Consider the following 22,035-nt stretch of genomic DNA (forward strand, 5'->3'; position numbering starts at 1 on the left):
CAGCGCAGTTATTCCATTTTAGACCAGATGACTTAATCACTAGTAGAGTTATGGTCATCTGTGTGTAAGTTATGAATTTTCCTCCTTGCTCTTTCTCCTGTAATTACTTTTTTTCTAATGATCTGCAGAGATATAAACAAAAGGAACATTTGGCTACATATATTTTTCTTCATCTCCATTGCCAAATAATCGATTTTCAGGATAAGGATGGTATGAGGGAGAATTTAATGTATTTTTAATTCTTCTCAAAAATTTTACAAAACTGAAGTGGTAAGTTTTCTAAGGCTCCAAATGGGAGAGAGCATTAGTTTAACTTACCCACACATATTTCCTTTGCCAATTCTCACCTATGTTGGTGAGAACACCCTACAGGCAACAATGGCTACAGCTCTTGTACACAAGTGGGAATTGGGCTGGATTTGGGGTTGTTTGCAGAATTTTGAAACACATCAGGAGGGAGTGAGGGAGGGGGACGGGGGTGGGGGAAAGGAAAGGATAATTTCTGACCTTCAATAACTTCTGGGGAGTGGGTCTTTCCCAGGCCCAAGCCTGAGCTATCAGAGTTTATGCCCGCATTGCTGTTGCCTTGAAAAGGGAACAGAGTGATCTATACCAGAGCTAGGGGATGAAAGGAGTTGGTCTCCCTGTGCTGTGCTCAAGCCTCCCTCCTCTCCCAGGAAGTTCACTGCATGAGGTTTTAGCAGACTTGCATGGTGTTTGTGTATGAAAAGCTATGACCAATTCCCAGGTGAATGGCTTATTTTCTGACATAGAAAAACTCATGCAAACACCCTGCTTGTTGAATTAATTTTTGGCATTCATATATATCCTGATTTTGTCATCCCTGCTCTCCGTTGTTTTAACAGTTTATATTTTTTTCTGCTGTTCTCTTGTTCTGGCAGTAGAAGTAACTGTGGTAGTGGGTGTGGTGACAGGCAGTACAAGCACCACCGTTCTGCTCCTAATGGCTCTTCTCTGACCTCTCAGCTCCTTTGCAGCACCATTACTCCAGTGTTTTTCACACTTTCTGAAAATGCAGGTCAGCTAGTTACTGTGACCTGGTTTTAATTCTCCTGAAGAAGATTAAAACCGCTGCCTGAAAGGACTCAAATTGCTTTTTTAAATTTCACCAGTACCTTAAATAATCACTGGTGCTGAAGAACTGGTGACTGCAGCCATTCAGCCGCAGGAGAAGTCATCTTCTTCCCCTTAAACTGGGAAAGCACAAGTTCGGGCAAAATTGTGAACTGTGCGTAAAAGATATTTGAGAGTTCCTCGGGAAATATATTTTTCCCTTCCAAATGTCTAGAATTGCGACCGTGTTTGAATTCATCCCTGAGTTGAGATTAGAGGTGGAAAAAGTCTAATGACCGTAACGTACATTACTCGGACCACATAACACATACTATTGAAACAAATTCCCAAAGTAAATGCTGCTGAGCACTACAAGACCTGGGCATGGCCTTGTCTCGACACAGAAAAAGGCAGTCTGGCTGTATTTCAGCCGAGTGCTGAGGGCATTTGCGAGGGCTGGGGAGCGGCGATGAGTCAGGGCCGGGAAGGGGAGGGAGCTCGGCCCTGTCACCAGCCCTGTGCCTCGAGCCGGTGGCCCCACCTAGTGACAGCGCGGGCACAGAGCGGGCACGGAGCGGGCACGGAGCGGGCACTGGGAGGGCACGGAGCGGGCACTGGGAGGGCACGGAGCGGGCACGGAGAGGGCACGGAGCGGGCACAGAGCAGGCACGGAGCGGGCACTGGGAGGGCACGGAGCGGGTACGGAGAGGGCACGGAGTGGGCACAGAGAGGGCACGGAGCGGGCACAGAGCAGGCACGGAGCGGGCACAGAGGGGGCACGGAGCGGGTACGGAGAGGGCACAGAGCGGGCACGGAGCGGGCACGGAGAGGGCAGAAAGCGGGCACGGAGTGGGCACAGAGAGGGCACGGAGCGGGCACTGGGAGGGCACAGAGAGGGCACGGAGCGGGCACAGAGAGGGCACGGAGCGGGCACAGAGCAGGCACGGAGCGGGCACTGGGAGGGCACGGAGCGGGTACGGAGGGGGCACAGAGCGGGCACGGAGCGGGTACGGAGGGGGCACAGAGCGGGCACAGAACGGGCACAGAGCGGGCACAGAGAGGGCACGGAGCAGGCACGGAGAGGGCACAGAGCGGGCACGGAGAGGGCACGGAGTGGGCACGGAGCGGGCACAGAACGGGCACAGAGCGGGCACAGAGAGGGCACAGAGCGGGCACGGCGCTGGAGGCCCGCGGGCGCCCCCCGGCCCGAGCCGCGCCGCTGCTCTGTGACCTTGTGGCCGTGAGACGTTGCGGCTGGGTGATGGTGCAGTGGCCGGGGGATGATGCCGGGGCCGGGGGATGACATTGTGGTGATGTTATAGTGAGGAGGGTTGGGTCTGTCCCTCCCTGATTCTGCCCGGCGCTGGCAGCTTGGCCCGGGCCCGGCTTGCCGTCTGCTCTGGGGCTCAGCTCAGCGGGTGGCAGGGCGGGTGTCTCCAGGACTCCTGCCCCCCCGGACCTGTCTTTTCCAACAAGAGGCGGGCACCACGGCAGGCATCGGCTTCGCTGCAGCGTCTGCCCGCCCCTGGGCGGCATGGAGCTCCCAGGGCAGAGTGGGAGAGCCGGCAAGTTCCCTTTTGCCTTGCATGCATATGCATGCACGCAAACAGCTTCTCTCTGAAGCCCTCTCTCACAAAAAGTCAAAGATGTCAAAGGTATTTCTGTTATCCTATTTGACTGTGGCGGTGGGCCCAACAAATAAAGAAGGAATGCTTTAGGAAGCCTGTTGTGGTTTAACCCCAACAGTCAAGAGCATAGAGACGCTTGCTCAGCCACCAGACCCCAGACAGGAGGGAGAGCAGAATAAAAAGGGGCATTGAGATAAGAGCAGCTCAAAAATTCAAACTAAACTAAACTAAACTACACTGAACTAAACTAAACTACTATCACTGCTGACAATGATGATAAGAACAATAGTAACACTTGTAATGGAAAGGATAGGGAGAGGGAGAAATGAAACCAAAGAGAAAAAGTTGCTCACCACCTGCTGACCAATACCCAGCCTGTCCCCCAGCAGCAGTCAGCTCCTCTTGGACAACTACTCCCCATTTGTATACTGAGGGTGAAGTCGCTCTGTGGTACAGATATCCCCTTGGCTAATTTTGCTCACCTGTCCTAGCTATGCTTCCTCCCATATTCTTGTGTCCCTGCTCCCTGGCAGAGAATAGCAATCTGAAAAGTCCCTCACTTAACACTAAGCACTCCTGAGCAATGACTGAAACATCAGTATGTTGTCATTATTCTCCTATTAAATCCAAACAGAGCACCGTGCCAGCCCCTGAGAAGAAAATTAACTCTATCCCAGATGAAACTAGGACAAGGCCATATGACAAACCTTTGGTTCATCTAGTGTATCAGCGTTTCAAGGTATTTCATATTTCCTTTTTCCTTTATCATTCTAGAGACTTATTCTTTTCCTCACTATGTAACCAAATTTTTTCATTTTCCTTGCTACTAGGCAGTTAAACAATGTCAGTGGGATAAAGCTAATTAAGGTCTGGTCAGTCCAGAGATGTCTGGCAATGTTAATATCTACGTGGATGATGTGTATGCCCTTTCAACAGACACCAAGGCTATCTGTTCTGCACCACTAGCTGCTGGCTGCTTTTTGATATGAAGATGTAAACTAGTTACCTTTGTCTTGGGCATCTCAAGCCTCTTTTTTGCTACTTATTATCTTGGTCTTTCTTGGTTATAGTTTCTACTAGATTATTTCTGTGTGCTGTATCAGAATGCGAACTGTAAGTGTGCCTGGAAAAGTAGGACTAATGCCAGATGTGGCAGTTTGTTTCACATTCTCAAATGAAAAACATTTTGTAGTCGTTTGAGAATTGTTTCACATTCTCAAATGAAAAACATTTTGTAGTCAAAACAAAGCGCCTGTGGTAATGCCTCGTGTATCTACTGGAAGTAGGATTTACCTAAGTTATCTTTCTTTTAATGCCAAACAGTCCCTATTATGTCCTGTCTGTGAAGTAGTCCTCCTGATAGGCTTGAATTTCATCCCCTTTACCTTAAAAATATCCTAACTGCCTTGCTGTTTGACAGTGCTAAGGTCTCAATTCTGAATGAGGGACAGGTGGTGTGGGTTTAGTTTGCTGTGCTTTTAATTGACTCTGTGTCTGGAATAAATGTAGGGGCTGGCCTGTCAGGAGGCAGGGAGCTGTGATAACTGCAGGTCACCAACATTTCTTCTACATCTCTCTACAGCTAAGCTCTCCACCTCAACAGCACAGGAATTTCCCATTGCCACTACTTTTCTGCTAATTCCTATTGTAATTTCAGATGCTGAGGAAAAAAAAAGAAACAATCCAGTCAGTTAAGTAGCATTCTTGCAATATGAGAAGAATATGCATTGGCATATTTTTCTTGCATTGACACAATTACTATCATGTTCTTTAACAAGTCTTTAGTGTTGGGAGAGATGAGAGTAATGTCGAGTAGTTTTCACCTCATTTGCTCTGGGTCTCGTGCGTTATGCTTAGTAAGCAAGCAGTACACAGACACGGTGCCTCACTGCCTTTGTAAATCTCTTTTTGTGTGGATTCTTGGGCCACAAGTGTTTTTTGAGACATTTTCTGTGGAAAAGCTGATTTCCTGTCTCCAATGTGCAAGATTTTGCAAAGTAGCTAGTTGTGTAAATAGATTTATTTTCTAAACTAACATGTCTCCTTCTCAGTAGTGTCAGCTAATGCTTTTTCTTTTTTTTTTTTTTTTTTTTTTTTTTTTTGCATAGAGATATCTTGGTCTGGTTTGTTTTGAGTTTGACTAGGATGTTCATTTTACTTGATGACTGCTTTGCTTTATGTTTGCATCATTCTGAGGTCTTTGGCTGACCCAGAGACCCATCAAGGGAATATTAATAAAAAGCATTTCATTACAGTGAAGTGAGTTCACTATGTAACACTTTTCAATGGTGCACATGAAATGAAGACTAAGCCAAGGATAGTAATACCTTGGATGTGGCCTCAAGTGAATTTCCTTATGGACTTCACTGCTGAGTGTGGTGTTTTCTGATTTTCCCATTAACAATAACATTTTTGGAACACGTCCTCTTTCTTGTTCAGTAGTGATATTGAGCTAATGTACAACACAGAGTAAAGTTTATGTTACCAAAATTCATTCCTTGAGATGAGTGTCAGTAGGCTAATATCCTTGTAGGGATTTTGTGGAGAACTCCAGTGTAAATTGTTTTACCACAAGAATCTTTTCTCAAAATTCTCCTTCATGTTGCCTAAAGTATTTGTGTTCACACAAAACAAATCCCCTTACCTGTGAGTAAAATATTTTCTTCATAAAATGTGGCCTGTTCTCTAACTGTCTTTCTTGTGCCCTGATTTCTGACTCTCTGTGATTTCCTTATAATAAAGCTATTGCTTTATAATGCTCAAGGTATACCTCAAAAGGATAGTGCTGTGTTTATGACTGAGCATGGTTTGTACTGGTAAAAGTTCTGATTCTTTGTCATGGGCAACTGAAAATAAAACACTGGAAAATGTAATAAACAGATGTTCCTCTTGCCACAGCCGTTCCAAAGTGCTGCAGTATTTATATCCCAGAACTGTCCCTTTCTTCGTATGACCAAGGCTCTTGTTTTATTAGAGATGTGCCAAGCCATAAAGCCCATTTCAGCCTCCTTAGCTGTGTCTGTTACCTTTACACGTGAGAAGCAGGAAATGACTACAGAGCACAACATCCTGCGAAGGATCGTGATTGCACTTGCCTGCTTGTGTTTTGGCATTGCTCGGAGGCTGCTGTAAGGTTTTAGCACTGCAGTGTGCGAGGTTTGATGCAGAATGCAAGTCGCTAAGTTTGCACTCCTAATATTACAGAGCTGAAGGGTCATTGCCCAACTGCAGGAATGGCTTTGCCTGTGAGCAACCTGTGAGAGGTGACCGTCCTACTCCTGATTTTGATCATTCTTACGTACTAAGACGTGGCAAAGTTATCTCAGTGCTCACATGCCTTGCCACATGGTGATCTGGCTTCTCTGTAACAATAACAAATCGGTCATTTATACCAGCACATCTGGCTTGTCCAGGGCATGTCATTTATTGCTCAGATGCTGACACAGTCTGATAGCTGAGTGGTAGACAAGCTGTGATGGCATACTGTATACTGTAGGATGTGACACAGATCTGAAAAACACCTTTTTAGATGCTGTTGGCTTTTTTTTTTTTAATTTGAATTGCCTCTTTGCTTTGTGGTTGTTGACAGCAGCACTGCTAACCCTCTTTCATGCACAAAAAAAAAAAAAAAAAAATCACAGAAATCCTTAGAGGATGAGGATGGTTGCACCAAAAACTGGTTAAAATAATATATGGAATATGTTTTTGCATCCACCAAGATACAGGGTGGCCAACTTTAGCTTTCAAGTTAAAGAAACTTTCCTTTTTGACTGCCAATATGGCAAGATCACCAAGGCCATGCCAATTTCAAATGGTAATTGTAAATGTACTGGCCTCACTAGGCCACATATTCTGACCTACAGACAACTGAACATGGGAGAAAGTGGCTTTTTCTATAGATAAGAATATGTGTCTGGGAAGACACAATCCAATTCATGGGTATGATAGTTTAACTTGTCTCTGTCACATTAGACAGAAACAACTGACTATAAAACCATGGTCTATAGAGTGAAAACAGTTCAATGACAATCTGGAAGGGATTTTGTTGCTCCTTTTCTGATTACTTGGGTTAACACTTCTGGGGTTGCAACGCCTGTTTTGACACACAAAGCTATGTCATCTCATTACAGCTACGATTACTACTACGTGAAGGCTGGGCTGCACAAGTCATTGGTTTCTAGCTACTGTCAGCCATGCTGAAAGACCAATGAGAAATATCAGGTCAGCCTCAGTCCCATTACTCTACCATAGCCCACTCTGCTAATTATTAATTGCTGTCCACTCTGACTGGGATGATGAAAGATAATCTCGTGCATACATTGAGAACACAAAGTTGTTTTAGGACATTTGCCAAAATCAGCGTTACAGAATGGCAGAATTGGTGGCTATTGACTGATTCGCTAAAAGGTAAAGAAAGATGTCTTTTTTTTTTTTTTGGTTTATGTTGCCATACTTGCAGATTTCTGTGGTGGAGTTTTCAATATTAATGGTAAGAAAACAAATATTAGCCTGCCAGTCCAGGTTTGAGGTGAGGGAGATTGGGATGGGGAATAAAAAGGAAGAAAGACTGCATGACAAGAGATAGAGTGGCTGTTCTCTTTTAGAGGTACCAGTGCTTCTTTGGAAGAATTATGTCAGACAAGTGACCTCCCCCCATACTACTGAAGGATAGGAAACTTCACAGAATTTTTCTAGTGAGGCACATCATCAGGGACCAGAGCTGAGGGTTTTATGCTATTTGGTGCATGGAAAGACCATTTTGTTGGATTTGGCTATGGAAAAATTGTATTCAGCATCTCTTGCTGCCATTTCTCCTTGGCTCTTTTGGAATTTTGTCCCCTCCATGCTGATTTGCACCTCCAGATTGCAGAGAGGAAATTCCTGTTGCTGGCTGGTATATTGGTATGGTAGCATTTCTTGGGGAGAGAGGGCTGTCATTGCCAGGGGAAGGCAACAGCCCTGTCTATTCCTCTGATTTCTCTTCTGTGGAGCAATTGCACTGAGAGATGTGTCCTACATACCTCTCACCAAACTCTCACCTCTTTTCTCCAGGGCTTATCTCCTCTGCCAGATAAGCCGTGGAGAAAAAAACTTCTGCTTGTCCAGGCTGGTGTTTCTCCATCTGTCACTCCCTTGGGAGATGCTTCAGAGAAGGTTTTGATGTGGGATTCCCAGGGTGACCCTGGACAGGGCTGGTGCACTGTCCTGCAGAACCTGAATCTTGGGCGGGTGTTCCCCGCAGCCCCTATCAGGAATGAATTAGAGTGTTTCCTTCTTGTAAGTGATACTTTTTAAAGTAAACATCCCTGGGTTCCTGTGATGTGTAACTAATGGAGTGCTAAACTCTCAGGGCTGGTTTAAGACTCAGAAAATACACGTGTTGCCAATCCATCATGTTCCTAATACTAATTAACATAGCAGGGACACAATAAAGCCCCAGAACCTGCGCACATTACCCAGCTCACATTACCACTCTATAACAGTCCCTCTATTGACCTAACAAAAGTACACATTGGAAAAATGAGACGCGGTCTTTTCTGACTCAGCTAGACCTATTAAGCCAAAGAAGAGAGCTGAGGACTCTCATTTATTATTGTCCATTATTATTCTGGTATATCATGGGACAGAGTTCTTAAATAGTGTACAATGAGTTTGCTACCTTTGCTAGTATCTGAGTGTGTTACCTGCTGCTAGGCAGGCAGCCCTGACAGAGGCAGAGCAGCCCCTGACTTGTGGAGTGATGCCTGTGTGTTGGGGGGGGGGACGTTCTGCTCCTGCACAAATAAAAGTAAGACCTTATTTGTTAATTTGCATCCTTTCTTTTTATTTTTTTAAAGTTAATTGCAATGAAAAGCTTATTGTAAACCTTTACTAATAGGATTGTCCCAGGCTCAAAATAGTTCCTCAGCAGAAAAGGCTGGGAAAAGAGTAATAAAAATTTAATTAAAATTATTATAAAATTAAAATTTAATTAAAATTCTTGACTATATGAACATTTGTTTTTAGGTCCTAGAAATTTTTTTTCCTGTACTGAAAGACAGTGACATCCCTGCAATTCTGTGCAATATGCTCCTTTTTAATGTACGGCAATTCCACTGTTTTTAAAGATGAATGATGTATAGCCAAAGAGAATCTGGAAGGAATCTGGACAGCAAGAGATTATCACATTTATGTGGCAGTTGTCCCTAAGTGGATGGAGTCTGGCTTTGTGAAAGTCGTGGGCAAGCTGCCGTTTACTTCCACAATTTCATGGTTGGGATTTTATGGTGCTTGTCTCTGAACTCAGTAGAGTTCACTCACTAGCCCTTGAAGCCTAGGTGTATCTCCTGCTGTTGCACATAATTTGGTGTGCTGGTTATAGACAGCATTAGTTTGATCATTATGGCGTGAAAATCTGGTATGGTGTTGGAGTGATGCCAAGTTTTGCCAAGTAAGTACACCACAACAAATGACTTGGGCCTTGGGTATATCCTCATGGGTTCTTACTTCTTGATAAACATTTTAGATGATTGATTTTTTTCCTGAACTAGTTATCTGTGAATACCTTGCTGTCATAAATGTATTTGAAAGAGTTTTTTCATGGCTATTTAGAAGAGGGAGCTAGTAATTTATAGCTATATATCATCCCCCAGTTGTGTGTCATCCAGGTCTCTAGTATGTGGTTAAACCAGATGGGTTCAACTGGATGGACATTCCATCTGACATACTAATGTTTCTGTGCTGCAGACTGCTACAGGATGGAAGTTGTCTCTACAGACTAGGAAAGTGTCCCTAAAGAAAATATCCCGTGGGTGGAAGTCTCAGAGGAGATGGAGATGTGCAGAACAAAGACAGCAAGGCAGTTCAGCCCCAGCTCTGTGGCCCAGCAGCTCCTCCCACCTCCTTTATCAGCTGAATTGTCAAAGAAGGCTTGGAAAGAAGCTCTCAAAGCCCAGGGTTTTGTCGATCATACTGCCAGTGAAATGGTCATGCAGTACAGGCAAATTTCTGATCAGCATGTTGTCTTCTCTTTTAAGGCAAAATTAATTAAATATGGACCTTACCCAATTTCCCTGGCAGCTGGCACAGGAGGTTTTCCACTGACTGCAGCAGAGCTGGTTAAAGACCTTTACTCCTATAATTGCTTCATTTTATGCACTGAGTGGTTTGACACTTTGCATGGTTGATATGATCTTGGATGTGTAGAGACCATGAATTACCTAAGTGTCACAGATATTAAATCATGAAGTAGATGACAGTGTCCTCTCTATGTCATATGATCTTAGCGCACTTTGTGGGATAGTCTCTTTTATTATTGCCAGTAATCATAAGTGCTGAAAAAATACCTTAAGTAAAATAGCATTTTAGAGTACAATGCATCCAATGTTCTTAATATGTACATACACATCTGCAATATGTTAAACTCAGACTCATGCCCATTTAATCTCAAGGATTTCAATGGGGTGTCTGTATGGAATGAAGGGAGAAGTTTGATCCCAGAATACTCAATGGCCGCACCTTTTGGGAACACTTTAGGCCTTGGATTTTCACCTAGATTTGTGTTTATAATAATAAACATGTAATTTATTAAATATATATTTATAATAAATTCCATGCTATCAATGGTCTGTCTACTGTATGAATAATTTCATGTACTACTTGGTTTCTCTTTGATGATTTCAGAAAACTGTGCATCCAATTAATCTGACATGTGGTTTTGAGCCACAGTGATAAATGCCTGGTAAGGGTGCTCTCTGCCCAGAGATGTGATCAGGATCTATTCCAATAATCCAAATAAAGCCTGTCAATGAGCAGGTTCCCTTGTGAGAAGAAATGGGCTTGAAGCAGTTACAGGTCCTGTATTCCTCTTCATGGATTTAAGTCAGAACGGATGGATACTTTGGTTCAGCTCCCTTCTGCCGTGGACAAATTCACAAAGTCAGGAATATGTACCTCTGCCAGTGTGTGCAAAACCACTTCTTAGCCACTGCAACCTAGAGTGCACCAAGAGCAGGGCAAGAGAAGCAGCAAATGAGATTGTCCTAAACGTCCCTTAGCAGTAGGTGCTGTGTCCAGCTAGTGCCAGCCTCTCCTCCTGTCACGGCAGTACTGCCCCTTCAGAAGCTGATGTTGGCGTCAGGCCCCCATTTGTATTGACTCTGGGAAGAGCCTGAGTGTTGTGGATAGGTAAAACTTTACAGAAGGAAGCCTTGTGAAATCATGCCTCACTCCTGTTACTTTGGCAAAGTAGAAAAGGCTGCTGGGAGTGACTCAGCTGAATTAGAGATAGAAAAACAAGTTTTATAACCATTGTGCGTTCACATTGTTGTGTATGGTGGTTGGTTGGATGATGTTTGTTGTATTTTAGAATTATGTAACTGATAAAAGGCTAACTGCTTAAAAATACCAGGTTTTTGCAATAAAGGAGTTCTCTTTTGCACCTGCCTGGGGACTCTGCATCTCTCTGCCTCCTCACACCAGAGGTCCCAATGATGACAGCTGAGACAGAGGCTGGAAGGAGTCATATTCAACCCCTCTCTAAAATACTTAGTAGGAATGTTGTAGAGGCCAAATGTGCCAGTCTGTTTGGGGTACTTAAAACACCTCCAATGAAAGAATTCTATTTACAGAATTCTAAAGATACACATTTCTGTCACTGTCCTCTGTATGCTTATTGATTCTCTCAGATTCTCCCCTTGCTGAATCTAGCCTCAAATAGCTAAGCAGAAGATGTGCAGAAGTACTAGCCAAAAAGGAAGAAAATAAAAAGTAATTTAAAAAGGGCTCTGATTTTATTTGTATAGCAGTAGAAATCTCTTCTACCTCAAACATCACCTAAAATCTTGTGGGAGGGGACTCTGCACCCATAAATGATTTTTTTTTAATTGTGAGAGGAGTTTGAGACACATCAGCATCATGCTTGCTGTACTAGGAGTACATCTCTCGCTGTTTTCCCAACTGATGCCCAAGAATCACAGGAGTGAGAGTTCTCAGTATCTCCCACATATGTGCCACATAGACTGAGCTCCTTGGTTGTGGACTTACAGCACAAGCTTGTCTGATTTTCAGGATTTGTTCTCCAAAGGATAGATGGTAAAATCATTCTGAGAGCTTTGGTGGAAATGTCACATGTGGTGATATAGCCCAGTGTGTTTTCTGTCCATTTTCAGAGAGCCCAATTTTCCTGCATTCACTCTGCCATGCTGTGAGTGATGAGATTCAAGGCGTCTCCCTCTACCACCTCAGGCATCTGTGTGCTCCGCACTGGATCCACACTGAGCCAGAGTCTGACACTTGCATTAGTATGGTACAATAGCCCAATCTAAAAGTGGTTCTACAAGCTTTCTTGCTAGTTGGAGTGTAATAAGTGTGGCCTAGATACCCACATGGATCATTTGGCCTGAGTCTGGCTGGCTGGCTTGTTTTAACTGATATATTGCCAGATTTTGATGCTGCTTTTCATGCTGACCTTTACCTCAGGTCATCCTAATAATTTCAGTAAGGCTGTTCAGAGACTGCAATGCTACAATCTGGCTAGTTGCAGTTATATGATGGAATTCTTACTGCTAAGCACAGTATAGCCTACCCAACTAATTTGATTTAGCAGGTGTCTTGTTGGCATTTAAAATATTTTGCATACGATTATATTGCATCCTGAAGAAAGAAAAACAAAACAAAACACCACAAACCAGTTTATTAGTAAGGATTTTTGCTGTTCTGTTAAGATATGACAATCAAAAAGACAATTTATATTGCAGAGACTTGACCTTTACTTTCCAGGACTGTAAAATAAAACCCAAGTTCTACATTTTCTGCATCTGGTTGACATTTGAATAAAACTGCCAGAGTGCAAACAAATTTTGTGAAAACATCTCCAGCAAACTTTGCATTGATTCTAAAAATATTTTTTGGCTAAGTTACTTTTTAAGGCCATATGTTGAAAAAGGAAGAAACCCTGAAACTTCACTAGAATTTATTGCAACAAGAGATTTGCCAAACTACTTAAGACATTTGCGGAGACTATAGTGAAGTATATTAGTTGCTGACTTGACAATTTGCTGCGCTCACTGCTTGCATAGTGGATTCTTGATATTTATGTTGAGAGCTGATCCAACTTTGTAGTACATTTTAGCAAGAGACCTGCCAAATGTCTACTGGCCTGTTAAATCCTGGCAAACCAAACGTCAGCCTTGTTTATGAGCCACAGCAAAGCTGCCACGAATGGCACACAAACACTCCTCATGCCTTTTTTTTTTAAAGCAAAAATTTTAGCACAGAATTGGATGGGAATGTGTTTGGACTAGTTTTGACTTAAATTCTACCTAGGTCTGCCCTCATAACCCCTGGCCATGAATCTGGAGGCTGCAGAAGAGGCAGTTCTATTTTACTGAGGTATGTTTCTTCTTGCTTCAACGAATGACCACCAGGACTGTGTGGTCCTGTCTGCAGAGGCCAAATTTGTGCCCCCTTGGTACACCCCAATGAGCGGGCAGAGTCTCCTACCACAGAGGGCTAAACTGCCCCGCTTTTATTGTTTATTCCTCTCCCTCCATGGGAGCTCATCCCTTCAGCTGCCGGGGTGAGAAGGATTGTAAATGGGAAACTCTGCTGCACCCCGTGCTGAATCCAAAGCTGCCTGTGTCCGTGTGAATCCTCCCGCTGAAGGCTCTGGACTGCCTGTCAGACTTCCACTAGCTGTGTCAGAAGTGGCGGTTCTGCCCTGTTCACCTGCACTGCTTTTGATATGGTTCCAGTTTAGTAGGACAGAAGATTATCCTGCTACGATAAGCAAGTCTTGCTATAAAAAGGCTAACCCTTGCCCTCCTTGCCAAAGCAAACATTCTTACAAAGGCAGAGATACTACTGCCATGTTCAATAAAATTTTCTTCCATATCATGCTAAAGTGAATAAATTACCTCAACATTTCTTACGTCCTTACAATATGTGTTTATTATATTTATTGGAATGGCATATAGGAATAACAGGAAATCCCTCCTCTCACTCTGTACCTACACATCTGTTAGGCAGAAATTAAATGGTCATTTAAAACAGAACAAAAAGCACACAAAGCCCCAGAAAACCCAAATCCAAATTGAAAAACTTGCTTATTTAAAACGTTCAATTAGTTAAACGTATTTAAAATGTACAATCAGTTTAGAAAGTTGTGTCATGAATAAAAATATTAAAATCTAAAAACCTAGGTTTATTTTAGTGATAGGGTCCACTTAAATGCTATTTACAAGAGACGGATTGAGTCATATGTACCTATATATAAAACCCACATTTTAATGAAAAAAAAACTGCAAAAAATTTGGCTGTTTGTACTGATTAGATAAAACGGGAAAGGGTGATATCTTTGTGGGTTTGGTTTTTTAAAAAATATTTTTCCCTACGCGATTCCCCTACCTCCCGCCTTTGAGATCACCCGCGAAATGTCAGCATCTTTGCTGGAGCAAATACACGGTAACTCGAGGAGGAGAACGCCTTGGGTCCGGGCCCGGTTCTGGGCTGGCTGGGTTTTGCGGGCACGGCTGGAGCACGGCCCGGGCACCGGGACCCGGAGAGGGCGAGGAAGGGGCGGGCGGGCGGGGCGCGGGCAGGGGCAATTTGTTTCAGATTAAACGGTAACATCTCTGGCCTGACAAGCGGCTGGGATCGCCCGCGTTTGTCATTGCAATCTGCCCTCGACGGTGCGGAGAGAGGGCAGGATCAAAGCATTCCTCCGGGGAAATTGCGCCCGGAGTTGCCGTTTGGTTAGCCTGCCCTAACCTCGCTAATAAATTTCCCCGGGGGAAGGGAGGGCTGGGGGGGCCGGGCGCGGGGCACTGCGGCACTTGCACCTGCACCTGCCCCTGCCCGCCGAGCCGCGATGCAAAGCGGGACCGAGCCCTCGGGAAGGGGCGCTGCCGCAAGGGGCGCAGCCTGAGGAGCCGCCCCCGGCCCCTCGGGGTCCGGCACACCCCGCGGCCCCCGGGGACCCCCGGCAGGGCACGGGGCGGGGATGCGCGGCGGGGCTCGGGAGCAGCCCTGGCTCGGGTCTCGGCCCCGGGCCCCGCCGGAACCGGGGCTGGCGCGGCGGCCGGGATTGTGCTGGGAAGGCTGTGCGGGGCAGGTGGATGCACGGCTGCACATCGCGGGCTTCAGAGGCTCCCGTGGCGCGGAAATCTTTCCCAGCACGGCACGGCGCCGCGGCTGCCCGTGTCAGGCCACAGCGGGTACGGCTGACACCACGGACCAAATCGGAGGACTGAGTAGGAGAGGCAGTGCCTTAGGTCGCTTTCCGCCTTCTCCTGCGGGTGCGTCCCGCCGGAGGACGGCAGAGACGCCTCTTCTTCCCGACGGGAGAGAGAGGAGCGGCTGGAGGGGAGCTCAAAAGCGCTGCGGAGCCGAGCGCAAACAACAGGAGCAGAAGAAAGTTATACAAACACGCTTTAAAATCGTGGCTGGGTTTCACAGCTCCCTGTGGATAAAGTAAACAGGAGGCGAACTGTTTTGTAATTTACTCCAGCGGACCGCAGAATCGTACTTTGTAATTTGGTGTCGGTTTACAGACAAAGGCGACTTCTGTTTCCTAACCTAGCAGGTCCTTTGTCATGCTTGTGCCTTTTAAGAGGGACCCCAAGGGGGAAAGTGGAATTCCTTGGGTATTTGCCTTTTAGTCATGCTTGTAAGCCAAACAGTAGCCGGGCTTTCTTTTGAGATGAATAATACCTGCCGTCGGGGGATGCGCTTCCTTCTCCCCGCTCTCCCGACGGTGCCGCCCGGGGAGGACAAACCCCCAGGGGAACAAACCTTCCCTCCTTCCTGGAGGGTGCTCGCAGCCCGCGGGGCGAACCGAGGCGTTGGTGCCCTGCCCGCCCGGCGGCCTGTGTCCCGCAGGCCTGCAAGGACAGCGTTTGTCCGTGCCGAACCGGCGGCCGGCAGCTGGTCCGTGTGCTTACCGCGAGTAGATGCCCGTGTTTATTATATACATGAATACTGTCAGTATTTATTACACACTCGCGCTTCTCAGGGAAAGAGCAAAATATTTTCCCTTTTGGAAACTAGTTTCGGCCATGTGTTCTGCATATAGTTAGATTTCGATCAGTACACATCGGTGGGAAACTAATGTTCTCCTGCATACCTTTATTATTTTTCTTCCTTGGCAAAATCCGTTTTAAAATAAAATCCATTTTTAAATAAACCAGTATTTCGCCTGCCCAGTGCTGAGCGGGACCGAGCTGTATTCTGTCCATTTCTGCCTCTTTCGGGAACGGAATTCCCGTTTTCACCGGCGGAAGCATGGAGCTCTAGCCTCCCCTCTTCGCGACTGAGATTTTGTGGGTCACAATTTCGATCGCTCTCTGATTGGGAAGACAAAGGACATTACCCAGCTCCCAAAGATCAGCCTCCGTCAGGGAGGGAATATTCCGAAGGGAATGAAGTTACTCATGGGAAATAAAGTTATTTAGGAGAAAAACCTTAGTGGTCGGTGGAAAACGTTCCCTCTGAAGGGAGAGAACGGTCGAAAATAGAGTAATTTTCGCCGCCTTAATTCCCGAAGGGAAAGGATCCCACCTCATTTTCAGACTTGGAAAAAAGACCATTGCCATGCGTACCTTTCACTAGTGGGTCAAGCAACGGGAACGACCGCAAACGAAAAAAGTGGCGGCTGTTTGAGGCTTTTAAACCCTCGCCCCCGACCCGTTCCTCGGGTAGGGGGACTCCGCTCGCCTGCCGAGCGGGTTTCTTAGCTGTCGCCATCACGAGCGCTCCCGTCTTTTCTCCCTTCCTTTCCGCTCGCACTCCTTTTGCCCCCCGCAGTGGGGGCTCACCGCTCACCGCCCCCATCGCTCCCGCCTCGCTCCGCGCCTGCCCGCGCCCACGAGCGGCCGGCGGGCACTGCGGGGGCGGGGCCGCGGCCGCGCGGGCCAATCGGGGGCGGCGCCTGCGGGCGGGCGCCCAATGGGCGGCGCGGGCGGCGCGGCGGGCGCTGATATCGGCGCGGCCCGGCCCGGCCGCCTCAGCTCGGTGCCATCCCCGGTGCGGCCGCCTCAGCTCGGTGCCATCCCCTGCGGGCTCAGCTCGGTGCCATCCCCGGCCCGGCCGCCTCAGCTCGGTGCCATCCCCGGCCCGGCCGCCTCAGCTCGGTGCCATCCCCTGCGGGCTCAGCTCGGTGCCATCCTCGGTGCGGCGGGCTCAGCTCGGTGCCATCCCCGGCCCGGCGCGGCCAGTGCGCACCCACAGCCACGCACCGCACCGCACCGCAGAGCCGCACCGCAGGCAGCGCCCCGACGGCGCGGCGTCCCTGCTCTCTCTGGGAGCCTTAAGTCCCAGGTGCTGGGATCGGGAGTTCCTTGTCTCGACTGGTCTGGGGCAGCGGCCCTTGCGAGCTGCGAGGAGCTGAGGGACGCGTTGTTCCTGCACCACCTGCCTTTGGTAAGTGCAGCGTACAAAGCAAGGACAGGGAGGTCGTGTGGGAGCAGGTGGGGATCGGAAGATGCAGCTTCCTCAGATAGCTCTAGGAGTTCATACTAACTTTGCGATGTGTGAAGTCCAGCTGTCCTCTACCCGTGTCCCAAGTCTGAACGCAGCTGGCAGGAGGGTTCTCGGGATCCTGTAATAAGCAGGACCCTCTTAGGGCCGGACAGAGCCGTAGCGCTGCAGCGCAGGGCATTGCCCTGGGGAGGTTCTTCCCGCATCCTTGGCTGCAGGAGACGCGCTCCTGCCTGCGGCCGGCTATCACAGCTCTCCGCAAGCCGCGCCGGGAGGGACGGAGGGAGGGACAGAGGGAGGCGTCCGTCGTGGCTAAGCTGAGCCCCGCGCGGGTCGTGCGCAGGAGACCGGAGCTGAAGGTGAGGGGAAAGATCACATCCCAGGCGGGATCTGCCGTGACTTCCCGACGGGGGCGCGTCTCGGCGGGGCCGCAGGCGGGCACCTCGGAAGCCGGGCGTGCTCCGGCTGCCGTTCCACCGCGGGGCTGGAGGCCTGACACCTCTCTTGCAGCTGCGCCGCCGAGGAGCCATGGCTGAGGAACGCGCCGGCGCCGACTGGGAGATCGACGTGGAGAGCCTGGAAGGGGAGCCGGACGAGGCACCCGGCGCTCCGCGCGGCAGCGCCGGCCCGGAGGAGGCAGAGGAGGAGGAGGAGGAGGAAGGCGAGGAGGCGGCGGCGGCCCCGCGGCGGGGCGAACCGCGGAAGCTGAGCCGCACGCCCAAGTGCGCCCGGTGCCGCAACCACGGCGTGGTGTCGTGCCTGAAGGGGCACAAGCGGTTCTGCCGCTGGCGCGACTGCCAGTGCGCCAATTGCCTGCTGGTGGTGGAGCGGCAGCGCGTCATGGCCGCCCAGGTGGCGCTCCGACGGCAGCAGGCCACCGAGGTGAGGGGACACGGGACGGGACGGGACGGGACGGGACGGGCGGCGCCGGTCTGACGGAGCCATCAATCCAATTGCTCTCTTAGGACAAGAAGGGGCTGACGGGGAAGCAGGCAAGTCTGGAGCGCAAAGCCGTCTACCAGCGCCACGTCCGAACGCCCAGCCTCTTGGCCAAGAGCATCCTGGAAGGTAAGAGCATCCCCTGTCCCTCCACGGCTTCCCGCAGCACCGCTGGAAGCGGGGAAACCCCGCTGTGCCCCAGGAGGACCCGCACGTCCCGTCCAAGGCGGGAAAGGCAGCGTCCTTCCCCGAAACAGGCGCCAAAGCGCGCCCCGCTACCGGCGCCGGGCGGCCGAGGCTCCGGCCCTTCGAGGCTGGAATCGATGCGGCAGAATTTCAGTTCCTTGTCCCTTCCGCCCAAAATAATGCCTGAAATGCTAGCAACGGTAGTTTGAAATTTGAGAGTTACTGTTACAAGCTGGCAGTCTTTTTACATGGCTACCCAGCGGCGTTTTGCGGTGCAGGGTAATTTATTCGCAGGGTAGTTTATTCGCGGGTGTTTTAATCAGCAAAGGAGTAAATAGATGATTTTTTTCGTTTTATCTGAATGCCTACATAGCAGTTCCGTTTGAGACATTATCAAAAGTAAGATCTGCAAAATATTTTTTTCACTGTTGAAAATATTAACTGTAGAAGAATTGTCTTTTAAAAGATCGTTATTTTAGTGAAAGGTTCTATTTCTTCCCCCACACCCATTTGGGATTGTGCATATATTTATTCCTATATTTGGTTTAATTACTTTCCAAACCATATCTCTATAAATCTTTGTACTTCGCATTTTTTTTTCTGGAATAAAAAGCTCTTTTCTTTGTCTGTTCAAGCTCAATTAATATTTAGTCCCTTTAGAAACCTCTAATTTATATCTACAGTTCATTTTTTTGAAAACTCTTCTGTACTTCTTCTTCTAATTTATCGTAACTGTCTTTTTCTTTTCTCCTAGTTCTCCTTGGGATTTTCTACCATCTCTAGCAATGTGTACATAATGATTCATCTTTAGAAAATAGAAAGACACCAGCTGTAGATATAGGTATCTTCCTTGGAAAAGGGGAAACGTGTATGAGAGGAATGGGGGTTAAAACAGGTAAAATCCTGTTCTCCTGACTCGTGTAAATACAACCATTAATTCAGTGGAATTACTTGACTGGGTAGAGCAATAACAGGATTGTGTCCTATCTGTATTATTAAATTAAGCCAGATAGCTTGGTAATTGAATGCTGAATTTCTATGTTTTATTGAAATTCTAGTTCATAAGAAATAAAATATTTGAATGTTTTCCATATGTGTTAAAAGTGAATGGTTATCTCTCTCCTTAAGCCTCAGGATGGAATACAAGTCATAATACACTGTAGGGCTTTGCCTTTTTTTTTTTCCCTTCTCCCTCCTCAATCTGTTTGTCTGGAACTGCTTTTTAAGAAAATTACTAATCAGCTAGCTTTGGTGGATGCTAAACATGTCAAAAAAGCAGGGCTTGCTTATCTGCACTGAGGAACTGAATGTGCCTGATCGCTAAGCCTCTGTGTCACGGTGACTTCTGTAGGAGCTGATGGTGACCAGAGACTGTGGCAAAAGCACGGTGCTTGGTGGGACTGGCTCATGGACTTGTTTTACAAACACAGCTTTAATGTGGTTTAATTCCTAATGCTGCTTTGTTGTTTTAGGTTACCGTCCAATTCCAACAGACTCCTACCTGGGAGGGAATTCACCCTTGCCACCTCCTGTAAGTGACAGGATGAGAAAGAGACGGGCTTTTGCTGATAAGGAGTTGGAGAACATTATGCTAGAGAGAGAGTATAAAGAGAGAGATATGATGGAAGCTACACAAGCAGCTGCCCTTTTTCTCCCTAACCGTATGGTGCGTGGAGCTGAATACAATTCCTATAAAACAGCCTTCAACGCTACTCAAGCTGATAATCCAAACAAGGAATTTCCAAATTTTTTACCAACTTGCCTTGATCTAACGATGCAGTATTCAGGACCTAGCAACATGGAACTAATTTCTTCAAATGTCAGTGTAGCTACTACCTACAGGCAGTATCCCCTGTCTTCTAGGTTCTTAGTGTGGCCAAAATGTGGCCCCATTAGTGATGCTCTCCTCTACCAGCAATGCCTGTTAAATGCTACTGCTGTCCAAGCTCTCAAACCTGGGGCAGGTTGGGATGCCAGGGTCTCACAGAGTCAAGACTGTCCAAACACTGAGCATGACATCATTCCTCCAAAACTGGAAAATTCATTTGTTCTGACTCACACGCGAGACATTCAGCAGTCACGTAATGAAATGCTGTGCCTTCATCAGGAAGCTCGTGAGAGGTCAGCTTTCTCTCCTCCAAAAAGGACTTTCTCCCAGGTTTCTGATAAGGGTTCTCTGTCTCCTCAGGAGCAGGCATTAAGCAAGATCAGCAAAAACAGTACCAAACCCCCGCCACCGCTCAAGTACAGTGCCTTTCAGTCACTGTTCCATCAGACATTTCCTGACACTCCAACAGCAGAGTTAAGAATGTCATTTGTGAAGGAGACTTTTGAAGATGCTTCTAAGAAATACAGGGAGTGTGCTGTTAAAGAGAACCAAAAATACAAGTTTACTGTAGACAAATGTGCAAAAGACTTCTCTGGGGCCAAACAGGCCACAACAAAGCTTTCAACAACTGAGCCACTGTCATTTTCGGTTGAATCCATCCTTAAACGACCTTCTTCTGCTGTTACTAATGTCTCTGAATGAATAAACTTTACCTTCAGAGTAGAGAAGCTTCCTAAGCTTTGCTTTCTGCAGAATTTCTCCTGACTGCCTAATCTCTTAAAAGAATTTTAAAGAGGAATTTCTGCAGTAAATGGTAATGGTTTCTTTTATTTCAAAATGATGTACATAAATATGCATGTTTTCTGAACAACAAATTAAATTTTTTAAAATTGAAACTGCATGTACAGACTGTAAAGTGTTTTTATTTTAAGCAGCCCTTCAAACCATTCAATAAAATGAGTTTATTTACAAACATACACTGATCTCCCTTGTGTCTCTAGCATCTTGCAGGCAAATATGCCCTACTTTCAAAATATACTTCTTATTTTATCAGCCATTATAAATGTGCTTACTACTTAAGTTTCTGGGGTAAGCAGTCATTTGTCCTTTGAACTTCCAGCGGCTATGAGAAGAGGTAACAGCAGTTCATGTAGGCAAGTGTGGATTCACAAAACTTTTTATTTATGTAAGTGAGGTTTGGATCAGATTCCATATGCCTTTCTTATTCTGAAGGGGGGTGCAGGCTAGCACAAAAGACTGGTCTATTCCACACTTCTCTATAAAACTTCTGTTACTAAAGTGGGAGAATTACTAGATTGGTTTTGAGAGGAATGGCTCTAGTGAGCTTTTGATAAAAAATCAGCATTTTTTGAAGTTCAGTTTTTGAATAAAAGTCTGCTTTTTAGAATCAGTTTTTACATTGTTTTAAATGTTCAATTCACTTTACTTCAAATTTCTACCCCCTTGAATACGTCCCTTCTGAGAACATTTTACTTTTGATCAGCCAGAGTCTGAGATTCTTGTTTTTTGTAGTTGTAGTTGTGATTTGTAGTTGAAATTACCCTCAGGCTGTAAAAATGATGCACAGAATCATTACTGGTAATGAGAAATCAAATAATGGCCTCTCAGTTTTTAATCCCATGTCTGTGTGTAGGGGTAGAAAATAAAGATAGAAATAAAGGAGACTATCCAACCAAAATTATCTGAGAACTGAAATTGCCTTAGGGTTATGGGTAAAGGCTTTGCTAGATCTCATTTTGACAGAGGTTGAAGCTTTCCAAATTGGTGACTTTGTAAGCTTTTTCGCTATATGTTGCTGCCAGCACATCTAACTGGTGCTAACAGGCAATCTGTTAGATACTTTTCCTCCTTAACATTTTAATCCTGCGCACAGTGCTCATCCAATTGAAAGGAGTTGATGTTTGT

The 22,035-nt window shown here is 46.6% G+C and overlaps 1 protein-coding gene and 1 long non-coding RNA gene across 2 annotated transcripts; both read left to right on the forward strand.

Annotated features, from left to right (window-relative positions):
* The first annotated feature begins 1,986 nt into the window (after window positions 1–1,986).
* LOC134431964 (uncharacterized) lies at window positions 1,987–11,121 on the forward strand. The gene is made up of 3 exons (XR_010031163.1): window positions 1,987–2,048; window positions 3,337–3,441; window positions 9,429–11,121. It is a non-coding gene; the product is annotated as an uncharacterized LOC134431964 (long non-coding RNA).
* A 5,810-nt stretch (window positions 11,122–16,931) lies between these two features.
* On the forward strand, window positions 16,932–21,132 carry DMRT2 (doublesex and mab-3 related transcription factor 2). Its single transcript, XM_063180712.1, has 4 exons — window positions 16,932–17,099; window positions 17,667–18,038; window positions 18,122–18,224; window positions 19,754–21,132. The coding sequence occupies exons 2-4, from the start codon at window positions 17,685–17,687 to the stop codon at window positions 20,809–20,811; spliced, it is 1,515 nt and encodes a 504-aa protein (XP_063036782.1). The 5' UTR covers window positions 16,932–17,099; window positions 17,667–17,684; the 3' UTR covers window positions 20,812–21,132.
* The last annotated feature ends 903 nt before the right edge of the window (window positions 21,133–22,035 follow it).

Source organism: Melospiza melodia, chromosome Z (genome assembly GCF_035770615.1).
Source record: "Melospiza melodia melodia isolate bMelMel2 chromosome Z, bMelMel2.pri, whole genome shotgun sequence".
Taxonomy (NCBI): domain Eukaryota; kingdom Metazoa; phylum Chordata; class Aves; order Passeriformes; family Passerellidae; genus Melospiza; species Melospiza melodia.